At 40.3% G+C, this 23,484-nt stretch overlaps 1 protein-coding gene across 3 annotated transcripts in view; it reads right to left on the bottom strand.

Moving 5' to 3' along the window:
• Positions 1-249: 249 nt before the first annotated feature.
• Positions 250-23,484, bottom strand: part of MME (membrane metalloendopeptidase) — a 523,853-nt gene continuing 500,618 nt past the window's right edge. For all 3 annotated transcript variants that reach the window (XM_085634818.1, XM_085634819.1, XM_085634817.1), the window contains exon 23: positions 250-2,331. In XM_085634818.1, coding sequence (XP_085490944.1) covers positions 2,232-2,331 — 100 coding nt within the window. In that variant the 3' untranslated portion in view covers positions 250-2,231. The remainder of the gene's footprint in view (positions 2,332-23,484) is intronic.

Below are 23,484 nucleotides of genomic sequence, written 5' to 3'. Positions count from 1 at the left end.
GGCTTGCCACATGAATGGGGACGATATGAAGAGGGGCTGTCCCGGAGGAAGATTTCAGGCAGTGTTGGCCAGATGGAAGCAGCGGGGGGGGGGATATGATTTGGAGTGGTGAAAGAGCTTGGGTGGCAGGGGAGTTTCAGTGAATGGAGGAGGGGATGCCTGGATTGATAAATTGGAATATTGAATTGGGTTTGCTTACTAAGAGACACCGAAGTAAATCAAGATTGAAAAACACAAACGCCATTACTCTTTTTTTTATGGAAGGTCTTTTTTATTTGAACCTGTGTTTCTTCTCATGCCTGTTACTTACAGTGTCTATAAATATATTTTGTGAAAGGATATTGCTACAAACAATAAAAGCTATGATGGTTAGTGGAAAAGGGGAATATCTGCAGTTTACTCTTTAACTTGATCAATCAACCTTAAATCTTCATCATTGACAGTAATTCAAATAGCAATGAGATTAGTTTGAGAGAAGAATCTTAGCACTTTTTACACCTCTTTGAGCTAGTAGAAATTAATAAATTTCTCTCAAAGGTTGTAGTACAGTACTTCACAGATATGTTGGAAGAGGCATCTTAATGATTAACAAAGTGAAATATAGTAAATCGAAAATCTTTTCCTCAATTCACTTCACAGATATGTTGGAAGAACCATCTTAATGACAAACATATGAAATTTAATAGATTGGAAAATATTTTCGTCAATTCTATGCAGTCACTGTCACCGATAAATATATCACATTTATTTGCTGTAAATATAGATACAATAACAATATGATTTTTACTTTGGAAAGCCTATAAAATAAGTGTACATTACATAAATCCTGAGAGCAATATGTTACATGAATATATAGAGCTATTTATTAGCTATTTAAACATTTTGGTAATTTTGGCAAATGTTTGAAACATAGAATATTTTTTTATAAAATTATTTGTTTGAGAATATTAGTTTACAAAACATATACCGGAATATACAATTTTAGTCAGTTGTATTGCACAAAATTAATTATTCAAACAAATGAAATTCATTTGCATTATATTCGGAAGAATTATGCAGGTAATCATTGGAGAGTAGCATTCATGATTTGCTGTTGATGAATGTGACCTGGGTGTAGTATTGATTGTGAGTGTTCTGTGCAAGCCATCTGATTACCAAAACAGACGAGCGGACATAGGATATAGTTCCAACTAGGTTGGTAAATACCTATAAATGCACATACCTCAAATTTACCAAAAGAAAACTCAGAATAGAGACATTTGCTGCACCCAATTAACCCAACACCTGACAGCATCATACATACAAGGTGCAGTAAATGCCTTCAGTCCCACTCAAAATCAGGGCATTGCAGTATTGCGGTTGTGGTACAAAATATGCAATAATTTGGTTATCATAACAACACTAAATTACTTCACACAACTTAAGACTAAAGTGAAAGAAGTGAATCAAAATGTGTCAAACCTAGCAGTTGAGGTATTTGCATCTGCTGTACTCATCTCTTACAGCATCTTTTTCGTGGAACTCTATATCCATGGATCATACAACACATCCTGAATACAGTGATGTTATTACTGCATAGAACAATGACCTCTGAATTTAGGACCCCACTATGAGCAAGAGCCACAGCAGTCTCTTTATTACGGCCCATGGTCCAAGCATAATGGCACGTTTTACTGAATTCATCGATGAGCTGATCTTCTCCATTCCGGCAAATCATCTTATATTCTTTCTGTGATTAAATCTTCTTTTCCTACTTTCATGAACAGACTTATTTCTCCATCATTGTATCACAAATTACTGGTCTAGAAATATACATTTTGAAGTCAAGTTATATATCAGTGACTAAGAGCACTCTACTAATACTTTGAATAACTATGGGATTTGCAATAAATTTTTGTTCCAGGTGACTGAATCTGCACGTCTTTCAAATTCCCAGAAACTCTTTTCTTCTATGAGGTATCAGTTTCCACAAACACTTCTTCTCATCCCTCTCCTTCAAGAAAACAAGCATAAGGATTCCTTGCGGAAAGTCTTTGGTTTGTCAGCCTTCCATTTGTCCAATGAAAAAAACAACTGAGGCCAACTCTAAGATTATCTTTTCCACTTGCTGAGGAATGCTTTCAACTCTGGCAACAAATTGGGAGTCAACCTTGTGGCTGGTATTGCCACATTATAATTATTTTAGTTAGAGTGAAACTCTTGGCTTCAGGCATAAGTCTTTTCTTCACTGCTTACCAGACACGACACCTTTTGGAAGGGTTCATGTACGCATTGCTTGGACATGAGAAGGCATTTGCAAACTCTGGAAAATTCTGCAACGATCCCAGGACCCTATAGAGAAAAATCAAATTAAGTTGTAATAGCAGGGGATTAATTCTATTGCAAAAAAAACAAAACCATATTTAATAAATAGAACAATATGACCAACACAAATAATAAAAAACCTATTGACTAAGTAACAATATTTAAAAATATTTGTATTTCTGGATAAGTAATGTATACAGTGGGGGAATAAACCTTCTTTGGTGTTTTTGGTGCTTTTGCCTCAAAAATCTAAAAAATTATATATTCAGTCTATTCTCGGATCCCTCTAGCCGATTATAATCATTTTGGGATGCTATTACATTTTTTATTTTTTGGTTTGGGGATTTTACCTACGTTGTGTTCTTGACTTTAAAAGTGTTTGTATCTGCTTAAAAGTAATGTAAAGTTTTCTGTTGAACTCCCTGCTGTTTCTTCCATTTCCAGTAGGGGTTAAGCAGCGATTCTCTTATAATTCTGTTGTGACCTAACCTGATCATGCTTCCCAAGTTGGTAAGGAACCACCTCTAACATTGACAGCCCAATTTCCCACACAATGCAACTAATTAGTGAAGAGAGACAATATTTATGATAACAAAATGTACTCAATTTGTACATGTTGGCAAATCTACTGAGTTCCAAACAACTAATACGATCCACCCACACTAATGGAGTACAAAGGCTACACTCAAAGCTAAATCTGAAAATAGTGAACCATGTAACACAGGTCCTAACTTACAAAAACAAATTGATTACATTGCAAAACACTGGATTTGGTTTGCCGAATCAGATTCGGAAGCCCTGTTTCTGACCAATTCAGAAACCATTCCAAATGACCTATTACGATGTTCAGACTTTCCAAATCTCTTCCAAACCGGATGGTATTCGGAAAGTCTGAGTCGTTTGGAGCCAAAACGTGTGTGTCTATGGGCCACGTTTCTGAACAACTCAGAAGCTTTCCGGCCAAACGAATATGATATCAGATTCGGACAGCCCTTCCAAATCGGTTTATCTGACTCTGATCGGCTGTCATAAGCTGACTTTGGGGGCCTGTAGCAGGCCCCCCTTCACCTGGGGCCTTCCGAATCAGGCCGGTGGGAGTACGCAAGGGACCTCACTTTCCAACCATGCACAGTGTGGCAGGCACCAAAGAGTGCCCGCCACAGGGTGCACGATTTTCCCCAGCCACGCCTCTCTTCAATGGGAGCCTGTGTATTCGGCTGGAACACAGGCTCCCATTGAATTCAATGGGAATCCGACCTAATTGTATCCAGAATCACCCGGATGCATCTTAATCGGTCGGTTGGACTCCCTGGACCCGAGTTGGTCAGAAAGCATTCCGAGACCGATTTGGAATGCTTTCTGAAAGGCATCGTAGTCAACCCCTAAGTCTTTGGAACCAAAGGGATTTACAGACTGCTGACTTTGCAATCATGCTTTACTGCTATAAATGCCTTACCCAGCACAATCTCTGTAAAATAGTCTGAACGAATCTGATAAAACAGAAAACATGCAGGCCCTGATCTGATCTTTTGGCAAAAGAAAAAGATTATAAATGCGTAACGTAAATTGGTGGTTTTCACCTCTGTCAAGCCAGCCATATGCTGCCACTTTTAGATGTGGGCAATCATGAGATTTCCAATAGTAAGGCTTCAGGTGAATCTACTGTCAGAAACATCTGACATGCAATCCATCCACCACAAGACCTCTGGCAACAATGAATTATATCTAGGGTGGTCTGGTGTCATGTATTTTGCCTACCTGGGTCCGTCAAACCAGGCATGGCAGATCTGAATACTACAAATAATTAATGGCCCCTAGGGACAGGGAGAAAACGTCCTATAAGAGTCATTCTGTTTGTTTTCCAAAAATATATTCCCTACTTTGGTGGTTTGTTTACAAATACAAAATAAAAGTGTGACAGGCTATTATGGCTGGCATTACATTTTAGCCAAAAGCAATCCTCCTGCCTTGGTGAGACTACCTTTGGTAAAATGATTCTCACCAAGCTGTTGGGATCACTAGGTTCAGCAGTCAGAACCTCTTCTACAAAGTTGGAATAGACGGACACCTGTTACACAAATGATCTCCCGAGTGCTTAATATCCCTGGTACTCGAAATGGCTATTGCTAAATTATTCACCACTGCTGTCAGTGTGCATTAGTGTGATTCTCAAAACCCATCTGCAGTAATCTCACTCTCCTTGGGCATAACTCCTTTATGGTTGTCAGTAATTTAATTGAGTATCAGCATTTGTTTTCAGTGGTAATTTTGTAAATTACAGCGGCTATTTTCCAAAGTATTCCTGAGTTGTAAACCTCAGTGATTTTCAGTGTTTTTCCATTTTTCTGCCACAAAAATTTGTTGAAGACTCCATTTATTCAGTATTTTCTATACACCTTCACAGCTAACATTTTTATCATAGCAGGACTGTCTGCAACATGGCATGATGCACAAAGGAGTTTTCACTTACTTGTCTTTCAGTCATCTTGGGTAAATTACAATGTGAACTTGGGTCTTTGGATGTGATCTGCCTCAGAAATCTACAGTTAACACAATCATGTGCTGAAGACTATCAGTGGTCCAGATAGGCAAGGCAGGAAAACGATGAGCTGGACTTGTAGATTTCTGTTAGAAATGGGGTTTCTGATTGAAAGAGGTATGCACCCTGTCCAAGCAGAAACCACCTCTCTAGTCAGGGTAAGCTAGAACACACTAAAAGATAATCTGAGCTGACCATCTGTTAGCTTGGCACAGAGCAGTTAGGCTTTTCTAAAGAGGCAATGGGTAGGGTATTTATGAAAACGTACACGCAGTAACACACTGAAAACACCCTCAAAATATTCCACATAGGGTTAGAAAAATAGATTTAACTTTTATGAGCAAAAGAAGACCAAAATGGCAAACATCAAAGAAATAGAACCAGAATGTTTGATTTTTAAAGAATACATTGATAAGTAGTGCTATAAAGCAAATCACGCTTGAGGGTGACTTGTGGTTACACTGGACCAGGATAAATCCAAAGTACAGGCCGACCGTAATGGAAGGCAGGCCGGCTACAGCATTCATGCAGGTCATTCTGAAAAAGTACCTTGGATGGAGCAACTGACGCTGAAGACTCGATGTGTGGGTTCTGATGCATGGAGACTATGAATGCTTTGTCGAGGAACATCTGTTGTGTTTCTATTTAGATGCCCGTATATAGGTTTTCATAAATCATGTCCTTATATAGGTACAACTCGCATTGCCCTTTTTAGGCATAGAATCCCAGTCCTTATTTAGGCATTAGCCATGCTATCCAAATACTGGCATGGTCACCTACATCCGTCCATCCCAACGTCACAACGGGTTTTTAGACACCAGACCCTTAAGCCTCTAGGACTTTCTCTAGCTAGGATTATTGATTTCTCCAAGAACTCATCTATTATGCATGAACTACTATTCCTTAGGAGTTCATTCATGACGTCTTCCTCTGCCCGACTTTACGTCAATGCTAACATTCCTAAGCACTTTCCAGGTATAAATTTACCTTCCCTTACCATGGCAAACCACGGCTGGGCTGCGCAGCTCGATACGGCTCGCCAAGACAAGTTCGGAAGGAATTTGAGTCCCCGCCTGACGCACTCACCAGACGCTGTCATCCCTGCTAGCAGAGAATCCAGCTTCCAGTGTTATGACTCCCTTCGCGGGGTGTTAGAGTTTGAGAGCTGGAAAGAGATTCCCACCTCTCTCATTCTAAGGTATGGAGTTGACTAGAACCTAGATGTACTCTTAGCATATGCCAAACTATAGCTTACCATACTATAGAATACACTAGGGTAGAACTATTTAGAAGCATCAGACGAGCATCCACTTTTTAGCCTGTTTTATTTATGTATGTTTATATGAATATATGTCATTGCTAGAAGACAATGCTATTGCAGTATTATTTCTTCTTACTGCTTACGCTGTACGTATTATATCTCGCATACTGTCTTGCGATTGTAACAGCTCATATCTCTTACACGAGAAACAAGACTGTTCAATAAATCCTTTTTGTTGAAACGCCCGTCTATCTATTTCTGTGTAACCCTGAAGAAACTAAGCATGCACGAATGACTGAGTGAAACTGTTATCTGTTGTTTCCACGATTCTGAGACATGTTCCGATTCTAAGGGAAACAAAGTTGTCATGCTTATGCGGTTGCCAGAAACTACTCCCTTCTTGTTTATTCAAGGAGTTTCTAGTGGCCGCTGAGTTAGCTGGCACACAAAGTAATTAAGTTTATTGTGCTCGATAGAGGCATACTGACCTCAGTCCTATGCCACAACTATAGTGTATATTATTCCAATGCGCAAGGCCTATCAGGGAAATAGGAACTACACTACATGGCGCCCAACGTGTTTGGTAAGGCAGTAATTTAACGCTAGATACTGAAGTAACTCAGTCGTGCTTTTCTCAGAGACCCCTACCCACAATACTCAATAAGATGTCTGGAGTGGGTAGGGTTAATATCCGCCATAGTTGAGTTGGACGAAAATCCCATGTATTAGCTGTTTGGTTTGTTCAACGTTGAAGGATACAGAGTTCCAAAAAACTGTGCACCTTATCTTTGTTTCCTTGAAACTTGTTCTACATTATTCAAAAACAATATCCCAAAAGGGGGATGCGTAACAGCTTTTAATCTTACAGGTTTCAATGAAACCGATGAGGGGGTATAAACATACATCCCAATTTAAGGAGAGCCATCACTCTAAAACTTATAAAACATGGCCTAACACCATGAGGTGGTAGGGCAGTTTTCGTGATAGAGGCACATTAATCCTTTCAGACACAGGTATTCTATTCATGGATAGTATTCCCAGAATCGAATCTAGTAACAAAAGTGTTTCACTTCTATTATGATGATGAACCACCTGAGGAATATATTCCCTTCGAGGATGTTGAAATTCCACTCACATACCAGGAGCATAATCTCCGGTTTAAAGGCGCCCTAATACATTACAATCACATTACCAGGCTCGTTCCACTAGGTAGACCAGGAGCAACATGGCCGATTTTAGCCGGCTATACACCTCATCCCGATATCGAAGAGATGTCAGACGATGAATTTCTAACTCAACTCAAAGAGTTAATAAAAATGTACAGACAGTTAGTCCAATATGTCATGCGGACTTTCACAGTCCAACCACAATTAACCATTCCAAATCAAACCCCTCACCAGGGAAATACACTAAAAATTACTCCACAGACTTTACACGCAGTCATTTGTAAAATCCCATTCTGGATAGCTCAAAAAATTACACAAATCGAAGCAGTATTTCCTAATACTAGCCCTTATGAGAAACACAGAATCCTAACAATCTGTTTACCAATGGGGATCACACCACATCTGGAAGACTGCACCACTTGGGGCACAATCTTTGCTGCCATCTATACTAAAACACATGGTGTTCCGTCTATTGCGGTCATACCTGATGTCCTGAAACAAATTCAAAATGAATATGGGGTAGAGCCTGCTCTGAATTTTGGTATGAAATTACAAAAAAACTTTGACCAGGTCTCAACAATAACATTATCTAATATTAAAGGGGAGGCAGCATCAGTGGCGATCCGCCAACGCTTAAGGGAATTTGATGTAACAGAACATCAACAAGAAGTACCCAGAATAATAGAAAAATCCTATGAAGAATTAGGCAGAGATAGTTTGGGTGGCAAACCAGTCAAACCACAACTGTCTGAAGGTCCTGAGAAGGACTCTATTAAACATAATTCTACATCTTCTAAAAAGAAGTGGGAAGATAACAAACAACATTCAAAAGGGAAATGTTCTCAATCCCGAGGTAGGTCTCCTCAAAAGGAGCCCTCTGAAAGGAGGCATAACCCCAGGAATAGGGATAATTTGAGAAAACCTGACAGATATCAGGATACTGATACACACTCCTCTCGTACCTTTCAGATATCGTCACAGACATCCGAAAGAAGAGGGCGGTCAGATTACAAAGAAGAGCGTGTGAAGTCCAAAGATGATCAACACATTCATAAAAACAAACTAAAACGTCAATTCACTAAGAAGAAGGTAGCAGGTCTGAAGATCAGACATGCAGAGAATTCTGAGAACACAACTCAAGCACAGAGAATGGGCTCAGACAATGTTGGACAGTGCAGCAGATGTAACAATAGCTTGCCAGAACCTGAAGGAATTTCTGGAGATAGTGGACTTGAATGAGTACATCACAGTTGAGATTGTAGACACCAGGGTTAGTACTCCACAAAGGTTATATGAAATAACACTCCGATGGAGGGAGAAATACCAAGAAAAGTGAGAGCACTCTTTTGGGAGAAACTTTCAAGGGGTTATGATGTACTTCTAGCAGAACAGGACTGGCCACCAGCATTTGTCACAGAGTGTCCACATGGCGAAGACATCATTATGCCAGCCTTCTCCATCCATGTTCCAATACACCTAAAATATACATATGCCAGGAAATGGGCAGTTGCTCAGGCCCCGGCATTATACAAAACTCATGTAGGATGGGATGAGGACTCACCTCACCACAAGATACAGTTAAAAAATCAACCTACTACACAAAGGCAGTACCCAATTAAGCAAGAAGCTAAAAAACAGGTCAGGGAGATCCTAGATCAACTTGAATATGAAGGGGTGATTGAAACATGCACCTCATCAATGAACAATCCTTTGTTTCCTGTTTCCAAACCAGACAATACATATCGTCTAGTTTTGGATTACAGACACCTGAACACTTTTTCTAAGACATTTGCAGTGCAAAATGCACACAATACAGCATTAATGAATAATATTGTGCATACAAAATTAAAAACCACATTAGACATTTCAAATGGTTTTTTTGTCAAAACATAGCACCTGAAAGTAGGTATTTGACAGCTTTCTCAATAATGGGGAACCAGCGTCACTTTTGTCGACTCCCTCAAAGGTTCAAGAACAGCCCGGGGTTATTTTCAGCAACAGTAACAGAGTTACTACAAATTTATGATGACGAGGCATTGTCATATGTCGATGACATCTATCTGACAGATGATGGCCTGGATAAGCACTTGAACAGGGTGAATACCATTATACTGGGCTTTGCCTCTGAGGGCTATAAATTCAACTTTAAAAAATCTAGAATTGCCCATCTCAATGTCCTTTTCCTATGATATGAGCTTTCAAGTGAAGGAAAACGCCTAGCAGCTTACTTTTTAGAAAAGTGTGCGCTGTTCCAACCTCCAAAAACGCTGAAAAACTTACAGTCGATTCTAGGTTTCCTGAGTTTTGGAAGAACTTACATTTTAAATTACACAGAAAGGGTTAAAACTCTCTACAAATTAATCAAACCTGATTTCAAAATCAAAAATTGGACACAGGAACACACAGATATCCTGCGATCACTTCAAGCTGACATGTTAGCAACAAACCATACAGACAGGCGTAAATACACGCAATTTAGTGATCCAAATCATTTCGGGTCAATGCGGAATCACCTACTTAACTTTTAATGAAAGTGAAAAAGTACCAATTGCATACAAATCACATTTGTATACACAAGCGGAAAAGCGCTTCACTGCGACAGAAAAAATTCTGACAGCAGTTCAAACCGCTGTAGCAAAAGAAAGAGCTCTAGCTCAGGGGAAACACATTATTGTCATGACTCCGGTACCAGCCTTAGAGGCAGTTACAAAAGTGAGCATTCCAAATGCAAAAGCTTTACATCCAAGATGGATACAATGGGTTCATTCTCTTGCTGCAACGGATGTTGAATATGTTTGTGATGCTTACTTAAAAACACAAGCATGCCTGCAATATAAACATGAATGTACTCAGCCTATTGAGATTCTCCCTCTTGATCAGTATGAATTTTTAATTTATGCCCACGGATCAGCACAACCCGCTACGGGGAGTAAGCAAGCTTACAGTGCAGCGTGCGCAATCGTTAAAGGTCGCATGCGCGAGTGTAAATTCCAACCAATGGTCATCAAAACACAATCTCTAGGAGATTGTACAGCTCAGCGAGCTGAACTACAAGCATTCAAATTGGCACTTGAAAATATGGATCACGAATTCCCCACACTTATAGTGTGCGATTCTTTTTACTGTGTTCAATCATACAATGAATATTTACAGGATTGGCTTCAAAATGGTTTCAAAGATGCAAAAGGTGGTACAGTCAAGCATAAAACGCTTTGGGACCAAGTAGTTCAGTTGCTAAACGGACTACAAAACACTCACGTGATACACACGCTGAGTCATCAACGTGATGGCGTTCACGTTGCAGGGAATTCATTGGCTGACAAAGCTGCGAAGGGGGCTGTGGAAACGGCTTACGTAGCTGCGATCACTCGTTCAAAAACGAGAATAGACAGTGAGATATTGTTGACTGTCAATGCATCAAGCAAAGGCAGTGGTGCAGCGTTACCTAAAACATTTCCACTCAAATACTCGTATATAATTGATGCGAACAACATTCCGTTTGCTCGAATCCCTGGAGTGGGGGTTAGGGTAATTCCAAACATGGAACGTAGATTAGGACTTAACCTAGCAGCACATGAAGGCATAGCCTCTGCCCATGCAGGTTTTTCTGCCACAGTATCGTTATTAAAACAAAGATATTGGTGGCCCGGCATTAGGAAACAAACCAAAAACTTTTTTTTTTTGGAATGTGAAATATGCCAGCAGACGAAAGTCTCTAAAGGGAAACGTCCTGGCAAGACACCCCTGTTAATTTCAGAAAAACCATTAGCTTGTGTTTACCTAGATCACTGTGGTCCCTTGCAAAGGGATGGTAACTATAAATATATATCATGGTCGCAGTGGATTTGTGTTCAAGGTTCCTATGAATGTGGCCTTAGCGCTCAGCTGACGCTCGAACTGTTATAAAAGATCTGCGAGTCTTTATCGGCACATATGCAATTGGCACACTCCATTCTGATCAGGGCCCTGCGTTTAGCTCTCGAGCTTACAAAGAAGCTATGGCCAGTTTGGGCATTGCATTGTGGTACTCCACTCCGTTTCATCCTGAGGGAAATTCTGTTGTGGAAAGGAAAAATCGGGACATAAAGCAGTCTATAACAGCTAGGGTATTCGGTTCGGGTGATGGGTGGGTCAAACATCTTTATGGGGTCCAACGCTCATTAAATAATTTGCCAAGAAGTTCTCTAGGGGGGAGTCACTCCATATGAAATCCTATTTGGGATAAGAATGTGGGTTCCAGTTCTCAAATGTGAAGGCACAGTGGTGGAAAATAAACCATTTGATATCAAAGATCGTTTGGCTGTTTTAAAGGACTTAAATGAACTAAGATCGAAACAAAGCAACGTGCTCCTGAAGCCAATCACCATTGGGGAAATTTCAGCCATCCCAGCAAGGCCTGTCTGGATCCCAAAGCTTGGGGATCTAGTCAGAGAGAAGATCGCGGACAAGAAGGAATTTGGGCCTTCTTACAGACAACCAGTACCTGTCCTAACCATCCACGGAACAAGAACAGTACTTCTGTTGCCCCTTGCTGGAAAAAAGGAGAAATTATTTGTGTCAATCGACCTCATCAAATCACACTATGTGGCCAATACTAAGCAGTAGGCCTGTGGACTCCGACCACGTAGCAGATGCACTCCTCTAGCTACTATCCAAGAGGTTCAAACTGAAAGACTCATCACCATCGAGAATTCAGCAGTAAGAAATGAAGGACTAAGCAACTATGCTATCGAACTCATTTCTCTTGAAACCCAAATAACAGTTTGTCCTTATGCACCTGTCTACACCAACGTACACGTGATCAACTGGTGCCAGCGATTTCAATGAATCCTGATGCAATTTCAATCATTGACAGAACTGCTACTGGCTAATTCATTAACTTTGATACGTTTTCTGAGGATCCAAGCGAACCGGAAACAACGCCAGCCAAAAGTACTTTCAAAGAACGAGCACAAGACTTTTTTCATCTCCTGAAAAAGACTTATCTGGTTTCACCATGGATTGAACTATGGATTGTTTCTGGAATACTTCTCTTTATGCTTTGGCTAGCTTTAGTAATGACTCTGAGCATGCTGATAAATGGAAGATATAGTCACTTGGGCACAGAAAGTAAAAATGCGAACTTACTTTTGAAACCACACAAATCATCCCATTGTGAAGCAAGAGACTTGTCAGCAGTGAACATCACAGTCGTTCCTATACAAGATGGTATAGTTTGGAACAAAACGGATTATGATATATTTGGCCCGTCGGAACTTTAGAAGATTCCACACTTATTTAAAATTTCTTTAAGTGACTTTATTACCTCCAGTACCTATTCTGATGATTGGGACTATGAGACTGTTAATAACATGCTGTATGATCTAGAAAGGTGTGCTGCATTCTCTAACCATGAATACTTAAAGGGTTCAACAAACTATGAACAGCTTTATTGGTACAACCACTCTGGTCATAATTTCTTGCATAGATCTGCAACACCTAGAAATGTATTTATGTATAACCAATGGGAACATTATCCTACACCACCAAGGGGTAGCTCAAAAACATTTGCAATGAAGTTTCCATATTTTTCAGGGTACAATACATCCATTCTGGGAACGTTTTACTTTTAAAATTGTGAACAAAACAGGAACGAAAAATATGTTAACTAATACAAAACAGATTTATTCTGCAGCCTTTATAGCCCAACTGTCTAGACAGGGTTTCGACTTTTGGAAAGACACAATTGACACAAAATTTGTCTGGGGTACAAAAGATTGGCAAGTGCAGGGAATAGAAGCTTTTTTTGGAACCTGCATCATCCCAAAGCAAATAATGTTTTTGAATGACACTGTCCAACAAACGTCTTGCCTTGGGTTAGCCAAGATCAAAGACATGAACACACTGTCCATACCTACACCTGCAAGTAATGGCACTACACAGGGGGAGGTCGACATACATACTATTTTACAAAACAACAGATCAGATCCTGAATGGGAAAAATGGTTGCTCTGGCCCACAGACACAAACATCTGTCAAGAAAGATTCCTGAATAAAATACAGGGTTTTATAATCAATAGGCCAGACCCAAGTTATGTTCAAAGACAGTATCCAGGGGCAGTAACAACATACAGTGTAGGAAAATTATGCCTTGATTGGCTACAGAAATCTACACTAGAGGATGTGAAACAACACTTATTTTTACTTAAAGAAGATGCAGACCTTAGGGATTTCTTGCTAGGTTCAAGAAAACCGCGTCAAAAACGTTTCATATATGCCGGCATCTATGCTGCTTATAATGAAATATGGAAGGTTACCCAAGCAGACGCTTCAGTAAGAATACGAGAAATTGATCGTATTAATTTAGAGAAATCTCTCGCTGTGGTCGACAATGGGTTAACGACTCTATCATCCAGAATATTCTCTGGGCAACATTGTATCCTCTGTTATAGACATTGTGGAACAAGGTTTGGTCCTGCTGCGACAAGGCCAGTCTCAATTACGCTCAATTCTGTTATTAGGCAGGACGCTACAAAACTTGCATGCAGGCTATGTGCCTTGGCGTTTCATCAACACGTCGTCTCTGTTTTCAGAATACAATCTCACGGATAAGCAGATCGAACTGGCAAAAAGGGGAGCAAAGTATACAGTGCTGAACATTGAAAAACAGGAAAAAGTGACATTTACGGTAGCAGAAAAACCAGCTTCAGAATGGATAATTCATGGCAAAATAACTCTGCCTGTTACAACTTTCCATTTTCAGTATTGCCTCAAACAAATGCAAACAGGCAAATATGAAAGGTTAGGTAAAGAATACATCAAGACATCCTGGGATTTACCTTACACACACAGATGTTGGAGTGGGAGACGTGAAGTGTTTCTTAGCAGTACACACCGTGAAAATACAATGAGCGGTTCACTCATATGTCGGGATATTAGTTTACACGGGGCCGTAGCGTTTCTACTGCAAATTTATCCTGCCACCTGCAAGGTTCACCAGCCGCTGTGATTAATCCAACGTTTGGCCAACTTTGGTTACCTCGTGTTGAATGATCAGAGCTGTTGTGGCATGTTGCCAGGCATCCCATATCTGGCAACGGTTGGCTCCAGGGTCACTTGCTGTATGCAAGTTTTTTTCCCCCAAATAGACACAGTCAGGAAGTCGCCTTTTCTGACCTTCACTGAACATCTCTTCTATACGAATTGATACTTTAAGGAGAATGAAAGACATTCTTTTACAACAAGCCGTGCCTTTGAACTCGGCCAAAGAAACCTATGATCTACAAGTTGCAAGGATTTCGGATGAGATACAGGCTCTGTTACGAACAAACTGCCCTACACTTTTCACAGAAATGTTGGGACGTATTTTAAACATGTCTGATATGAGCGGTATTGTACATGTATTTAAGACCATATGTTCAGGACTGTTAACACCTTTTCAAGCAGTCCTCGGAATCATTCCACACTTCGTGCCTGCCGCTAATTCTAGCACTCGTTGCAGGAATCCTATTTTTATTCCTTCTACTACGCTATGGCAAGCTAATCCACCAGCGTCACTCCCAGCACCTTGGAGAAAGCTCTCTGGGAAAGGACGTGTCGTGAGCGCATAGTACAACTTTTGGGCTTACCTCGTCTACGAGAATTAAATACCACATGGTTTCTGTCATTCAGACCAATCTGGCAAGATTGCATCTTACCTGTTCTACGCTGCCTACTTTGTGGTGAAGAATGCGTACTAGACATCTGTCTAACACTCCCATCAGTCATGCCAACGGATATCAATACTATTCTGGACCCGATAACGGCCCATGAGAGGCTACCAATCCTGATGACGACATTCGTTGAGATCTCACAGACGCAACATGCTACTGCTGAGGTACGAGATGGATCAATGGGCACACAGGTAACATTGGAAAGGAACATTGCTACTGGCGATGCTTCACATCAATGTGCAGTTAATCTTCTAAACGAGGTATTCCGAATATCACCAACATCGGTAGACGATCTTTTGTCTACTGGAATAGAGGATTTCATTTTTTCACCAGCCCCTTACACTGACTTTGATTAGGTTCACAGTGTACCAGGAACGCTAGGAATTTGGCCTTCAATTTTTCAAAACAAAGACAAACCTTGAAACTTTTTTTCATACAATTAATTTTTTTCTCTGAATTTGAATTTTTCTTTTTATGGCAAAGTAATATGCTTAAAGTAGAACTATTCATAGAGATCAGACTTCTTTGAACACTTCCAGGGACACATTAGCACATTTAATTCACAACAAATTCATTTATGTAACATGACATGAAATGGCTTTGATCTTTTTCTTCTGTCATTTTGAATCATTTCATCATATGTGTATATATTTTTGTTCCATCATTGAGCTTCCACTGTAAATATATGCTTAGAATGAAACATTGCTTAATATGTACACCACAATTCCGTTTCATGTCCAGAAAACATTTTTTTGTGTGCTTTTACAACTGTTTTTAGCAACATGTGATACTCAATTTTCTATGTTTAGCATTTTAATGTTTACCATTTAGTACTATCGATCATTCGGTAGTGGAGTGGGTGTTGTGTTTTGATTAAATGTTCATATATAGGTTTTCCTAAATCATATCCTTATATAGGCACAATTCGCATTGCCCTTATTTAGGCATAGAATCCCAGTCCTTATTTAGGCATTAGCCATGCTATCCAAATACTGGCATGGTCACCTACATCCGTCCATCCCAAAGTCACAAAGAGTTCTTACAAAACCAGACCCTTAAGCCTCTGGGACTTTCCCTAGCTAGGATTATTGATTTCTTCAAGAACTCATCTATTATGCATGAACTACTATTCCTTAGGTGTTCATTCATGACATCTTCCTCTGCCCGACTTTAGGTCAATGCTAACATTCCTAAGCACTTTCCAGGTATAAATTTTCCTTCCCTTACCATGGCAAACCACGGCTTGGCTGCACAGCTCGATAAGGCTCGCCACGGCAAGTTCGGAAGGAATTCGAGTCCCCGCCTGACGCACTGACCAGATGCTGTCATCCCTGCTAGCAGAGAATCCAGCTTCCAGTGTTATGACTCCCTTCACGGGGTGTTAGAGTTTGAGACCCAGAAAGAGATTCCCACCTCTCTCATGCTAAGGTATGGAGTTGACTAGAACCTAGAGGGACTCTTGGCATATGCAAAACTATAGCTTACCATACTATAGAACACAGCACCAACGTCTTACCTTGTACTACACTTAGGTTAGGTACACTGGGGTAGAACTATTTAGAAGCATCAGAAGAGTATCCGCTTTTTAGCCTATGTTATTTATGTATGTGTATATGAATATATGTCATAGCTAGACGACAATGCTATTGCAGTATTATTTCTTCTTACTGCTTACGCTGTACGTATTATATCTTGCATACTGTCTTGCGATTATAACAGCTCATATCTCTTACATGAGAAACAAGACTGTTCGATAAATCCTTTTTATTGAAACACCCGTCTATCTATTTCTGTGTAACTCTGAAGAAACTAAGCATGTACGACTGACTAAGTGAAACTGTTTTATGTTGTTTCCACGATTCTGAGACATGTTCCGATTCTAAGGGAAACAAAGTTGTCATGTTTATGTGGTTGCCAGAAACTACTCCCTTCTTGTTTATTCAAGGAGTTTCTAGTGGCCTCTGAGTTAGCTGGCACACAAAGAAATTAAGTTCAATGTACTCGAAAGAGGCATACTGACCTCAGGCCTATGCCACAACTATAGTGTATATTATTCCAATGCGCAGAGCCTATAATGGAAATAGGAACTACACTACACCTCTTTACAATGGAGACACTGTGTCGTGGTAGAGACGTGTTGTCTGTTGTCGTCAAACTGCGCATTCTGTCGAAGCAATGTGGTTGATCAGCCATTGCATTGGCATCAAAGGGCAATGTGTCAGTTCCAATCGGCACAAAGTCATCACTTGGTGGTTCTGGACAGCAGAAATAACCTTTCAAGGACCAAGGACTGGATTGGCACCACTTGGCGGGGCAGGACTTACAGATGGCAGAGTCCGGGTGCTGTTTCAGAGTTGAAGGAAGTCTTTGATGGCCGTTAGAGTTCAGAACAGGGGGCAAGCCAGCAAGCCCTTTGAGTCACTCTGTGTTCAAGTGAGATGGGTCCAGTCCTTGTCCTCAAGAGGGCAGAGATCAGCAGGCAGCAGGGCAGCACAGCAAAACTCTTCCTGAGCAGCAGCCAATCAGAGTGGATTACTTGTAGCACAGCAGTCTTTACTCCTGGCAGAGTTCTTCACAGGTCCAGTAGTGTAGTGTCATTGTAGGGTCAAAGGCTCAGTACTTCTACCAAGTTGTGCCTTTGATGTGCGGGTGACGTTATAGAAGGCCTGGGCGTGCACAGGTACCCTTTTCTTTCCAGCCTTGGCTCCAGATTATCAGCAGGGGATAATCAGCCCTTTGTGTGAGAAACAGAACCTTGCCTATTCAGGTGTAAGTGTCAGCTCCCCCTCTCTCTTCCTGCCCAGGAACAGCTATCAGAATGCAGATGAATGCAGATGTGTTCACCCACCCTTCCTGTGTTTGTGGCTGTCTATAGGGAATGCACTAAGTGTAGCTGTCATCTACCCAGATGTTTATTGGAGACAGGTTGCAAGGCACACAGAGCAGTAGGAGCAGAGAAATGCCTACTTTCCAAAAGTAAAAAGAACTGATGATGGACAGAATGCAGAACAATGTCATACATTCACCCCAGTACAGAGATCTGGGCCTAAATCCATCGTTTTTTTGCTCACCATGCCATTCCAGTTTGGACCCAGCCATATGCAAATCAGTCTTGACCCTGTGCCCAATGGGAACAGTCCAGCCCGAACTGCCAGGCCAGGTCCTCCCTGGACTGGAAACAAGCATCCTAGAACCGGTTTCAGGGTTTCACCCCTCTTCAGCCAGGATAGCTTGATTCCAGTGGCATGGAGAGCACGGAACTCACGTCTGACCATACCCGTCCCACTCGGGGTGACAAATGCAAATAGAACTGTTGATGGACAGAATGCAGAACAATGTCATACATCCACCCCAGTACAGAGATCTGGGCCTAAATCCATTGTTTTTTTGCTCACCATGATTTCTAAAAGTGGCATATCTAAAATAGTAATTTTAAATCCAACTTTACCATTAAAGAGGATTTATCATTACATTTCCAAAGAGATAAAACGAGATTCAGCTACACCTTTCTGTTCAGGAATTACAGCTTTAAAATGTTTTAAGACATTTCCAATGCTAGCCTATGTGAGGAGTAGGCCCCAAAGTAGTGAAAAACTAATATGGCTGTTTGTCACTGCTAGGACATGCATAACCTACCAGCACATATCCTCCCTTTTACTTACACAGTGACAGCAACCTGCTCTTAGGGCTACATAAGGACTACCTAAAGGTGAAATGTATGTAAAAAAAGGACTTTAAGGCTTGGCAAGTGGTTTTAAATGACAAGTCAAAGTGGCAGAAACCCGCACACACAGGCCTTGAAAGGGCAAGCCTGATATAGTATAAGGCTACTTTTGTGGGTGGTACAACCAGTGCTGCAGGCCCACCAGTAGCATTTCGATTACATGCCCTAGGTATATGGTATACCAATTTACAAGGGACTTATGAGGTAACTGAATATGTCAAATGGGTATACATAAATGTCACCCTGTTTAGGGAAGAAGCACTGGTGAGCAGTTGTAAAGTGCTCAGAGTCCTAAGGCCAACCAAAAGATACAGCAAAACGAGGATGTAGGCAGGCAAAATGTTTGTGGGACGACCACCCTAAGGATGACAGTTCTTACAGGCATGATAAATCATTTATTCAGAAATGTAGGTACCCAAATTCTTGACAATCCAATAACTTTTTAAAATAAACACAGTATTTTATAATATTGATTGATAAAATCAAAGATCCTTCACCATTTATAAAGCTGTCCTAAACATAGTTGGATTTTTTTTTACAAATGCCACATGTGAATATCAACCAATGAAATGATGAAATATGAAAAAAGGCATTGTTTGGACCACCAATTTATAGAGCATTGTAGAATAGGAATATAAAGTAATTTTGTTGTTGTTGTTGTTTGTTCCACCCCACTTTCAATGTACTATCCAAAAATGAGGGCTGGTATATAATTTTGGCTCCCTGTTCAAATTTAAGGGCAATTTAAAGCACAGAGGGCCTTTTTAAACGAAGTCATTTCTCCCTGGAAGGAGATGTTGATGCGCTTTGACTCTAAATTGTTTTGGGTCCTCTCAGAAGAGGGAGCTGATGTTGTTTAATTTGAATGGAGAGAATCTTCCTCATGGCTGTTTCTTTTAAATAATTGAAACAAGTCATGTCCCTGTGTACTCTATATTTAATTACTTCACTGAAGACCCAGGAAAACAAAAAAAGATGGATGGAATACTTGAATTAACTTCAGCCACTGCCAATTGCTCGGGCCTGCACACCAGTTGATAATTCTTTTTGCCCACCGTGCCCTATCAGATTAGTGCAGGCCAACATAGTGAACATAGGACACATGTCTGGAGATACTCTTTGAACTTCGGTTATCATGCTGTGCCCTAGAAATCAATCTATACCTCACTGATGAGACCTAAGTAGGCTAAACCCAGTCTGGGATAACATCAATCTGGATAGAACCTGGCCTGGCAGTCCGGGCTGGACTTTTCCCACTGGCCCAAGTCCAAGGCTGATTGCATAAGACAAGTCTCTGTCTGTAAAAGAACATTAGGTGAAAAATGATTGTTTCAAATGTGGCCCAAGATTAATTTTACATTACCTTGTTTTTTTTTAAGGAGATGCACTATGTGTGATGAGTATGCTCAAACACAGGTCCCATGCTAACTGTAACATAGGACTCAAGCTATACCTCACTGATGAGACCAAACTAGGTTGAAATCGGTCTGGGTTTGCCTGTTTTCCTATCTGAGTCACCTGGCTTGGCAGTTTAGGCTGGACTGTTCGTATTGGAGCAGGTCTAAGACTGATCAAATAAGGCAGATCTTTGTTTAGAACCACACAGTGGGTGAAAAACAATAGTCTGGTAATCAATTCATGCATTCCTACCATCACCTTGTTGTTTGTGCATCAATCAGCGCTCAGAACATGATTTTTTACTTTTGTTTAATTATCTTTATTTATTTATTCTGTAAGCAACTGTCCCTCCCCACCCATCCACCCCCACGGCTGTTGAGATTTCATAAATATGTAAAAAAGTCAAAACACAGTGACAGAATTTCATGATAAAATATATGAACATCTCAAATAATTGATTTATATATCTATGACAAGTCCATAATAAATCTATAACCGCACGGGGTTGACAGATCTCCCAACTCCTAAAGTGTCAAGTGCAATCTACATCATTAATACCCAACAACTGGCAAAACCAAGAGCCCTTGAATCTACCATGATCTACTTTGATCTCGTACCCACTCAGCTATAGGAGCCCATATTCTCAAACCTTTTCGTCGTGTACGACTTCCTTTCCGCATATATATGACTTTTTCTATTTGTAGACTGCTAAAAGCCTGGCCAACCATTGTTGTAATCTGGGCCATCTAGGGTCCAACAAGAATAAAGCAACACAAAGCCTTAAGATTGCCATGGCAATAAAAAACAGTTTATGCCCATTTCCCACCTGATTCGTCTCGGGTATTCCTAATAGGATTACATCTGGGGCTAAAATTACCTCTGGTTTTTAGTATCTCTGACAGAAATCTAGATATCTCTTTTTACAAATGTTTTAGCTCATCACAATCCGCAAAGATATGTACAATATCAGCTTTATATAAGGCGCATTTTGGATAAAATGACCTTTTGCCCATCCCCAATTTAGCTATCTTATCAGGAGTATAATATAAAAGAAAACAGGTCTTATAACACTGTGCCTGTAATCGTGATGACATTAAAATGGATTGTGCCAGGTTGAACTCATGGATAAATGTATTATCAGATATGCTTACCTTCATTTGCCATTTTTGGGAGTATTTATCCATATAATCAGGCATAACTGAATTAAGAGAGATATAGATTCCACCGATTGAGATAGCTCTTCCTTTCAAAATTCTTTGGATGATTTCTATTCTTTTAAATCTGGCCCGCCCACTCCCTTTTCGTAAGAGAATATCTCTTACTTGAAAGAACTTAAAGAAGTCCTTCCTGCCATAATTAAGTTCATTTTTCATCTCATCAAAACAGCGAAGCCCGGAGAGGGAGAAAAAACAACCCATTCGATCAACCCCACCACAGATCTATTTGTACATATTTGAATCGCTAAAAAACGTCAGCAGGTTAAAATTATTAGACAGTGGCGTATAAAAAGATAGTCTGACAATTTCTAAAACTCTACGTGTTGCACTCCAGACCTTAAATACACTATAAAGTGTTTTAAAGATTACTTTTTTATAATAGCTATTATTCAGTTGATGCCAGAGACATCCCTAAGCCTGTTTCCCCATCATAAGCTCGAATGGCGAGGGAACCACCACTGTTCCTACACTGTCATCATTCTCACATAACAACTCTCGACTATAAATCAGTGTGGTAGCCCACTAACATAATTTCAAATTTGGTAAAGCCCACCCCTCTTGCTCCCTAGTTAAGGAGAGGTACCTGAGGGCTTGTCTAGGTCTGTAATATGACCAAATAAACCGAGAGAATACATTTTTCATCATTTTAAACCATTATGATGAAAACTCTAGAGAAATAGCCTAAAAAAGATATACATTTTAGGGGGAAAAAGCATCTTGATTACATTACATCTGCCGCCAATGCATAGTTGTTAATTCTTTAACCTAGCAAGATCTTGCTCAGTTTTACCCAAAAGGGGTTCCAGATTATCCCTGAACAATTTGTCTAATTGAGCGGACAAGCTGGCAACCAGATATATTGCCCTCTCCACTACCCGGCTATCTGTCTTTTTAATTCTTTCATTAATAATAATCTGAGTCTTCTCTTTATTCAGAGAATAGTCAGATATACACCCAAAACGTTTCTATTCAATAACCTTAATCACCGAAGTTGGGTCCGATGTTACAAGAGCAATGTCATCAGCACAGGCAAGAGTCTTAGTCACCCAATTTTGCTACCATATTGCTGGAATTTGATCATTACACTCTAATATACGGATAAAAGGGTCAATAAAAATCACGAAGAACAAAGGGAACCAAGGACAACCTTGTCTATTTCCTCGTGAAATTAAGAATGTTTCTGAAAAAATTCCATTCACCGCAACTCTGGCTGTTGGTTCAACATATAACATTTTGACTGCCTGAATAAAACGATCTCCAAGCCCACTTCTTGACATCACAATCCAGAGATATTGCCAGGAGACCCGAACAAAGGCTTTCTCTGTGTGTCCAGCAGAATGAGAGCCATAGGGTCCCCTGTTGAATTAGTAATATCAAGCATTGACATATCTCCCTAGATATGATCAGTCGTAGATCTACCTGGGATAAACTGTTTTGCCGCACCAAGGTGATGTTCTGAATTAAAGTTGCAAGCCGCATGGGCAGGATTTTCAAAGAAATCTTAGAGCCGCTGTTTATCAAAGTGATTGGGCAATAAGAACCCAGATAAAAAGGGGATTTTTTATTTTCAAGAAAACCACAATTTTAGCTGACGACCATGAGCACTGAGATCTCCCTCCACTAACAATATGTATAAATAGTTCGCTCATAATCTCCTTTAGCTGAGGGGCAAATATGTGATAAAATTCCATTGGGATACAATACGCCCCAGCAGCTTTCCCCCTTGCTAAGTCATTTATGGACAGCAGAATCTCGACCCATTGAGGGGGATTATTTAATTTTTCCTGATCCTCGGTGGCAAACTGCACATATGGGACTGCATCTCTATCCTACTACCTTCCAGATACAGAATTTGATAGTACCATTTAAACGCTTCACTGATCATATCTGCCTGAGTAATTCGACCTATGACTGGATCCTCAATCTCCCAAATTAAGTTGGACATTATTTGTTGCCTAGTCCGCATTGCTAATTGATGGCCAATCTGTTTATTAAGTTCATAGGTGACTTCCCACTGGGCTGTTAGCTTATCTATAGATTTAGTTGCCAAAACTTCAACAATTGCAGACTTGGCAGAAGCAACCTGCCATTGCCCTACCTCCAAATCCCCTCTCCCCTGAGCGGCTGCTATCAGTCCCTCTTAAACCGCACCCAGAATATCCTATAAATTCTTACTAATTTGTG

This window comes from Triturus cristatus, chromosome 11 (assembly GCF_964204655.1).
Source record: "Triturus cristatus chromosome 11, aTriCri1.1, whole genome shotgun sequence".
Lineage (NCBI taxonomy): Eukaryota > Metazoa > Chordata > Amphibia > Caudata > Salamandridae > Triturus > Triturus cristatus.
Note: the sequence above shows the minus strand (reverse complement) of the source record. Positions and strands in the feature narration are given on the sequence as shown.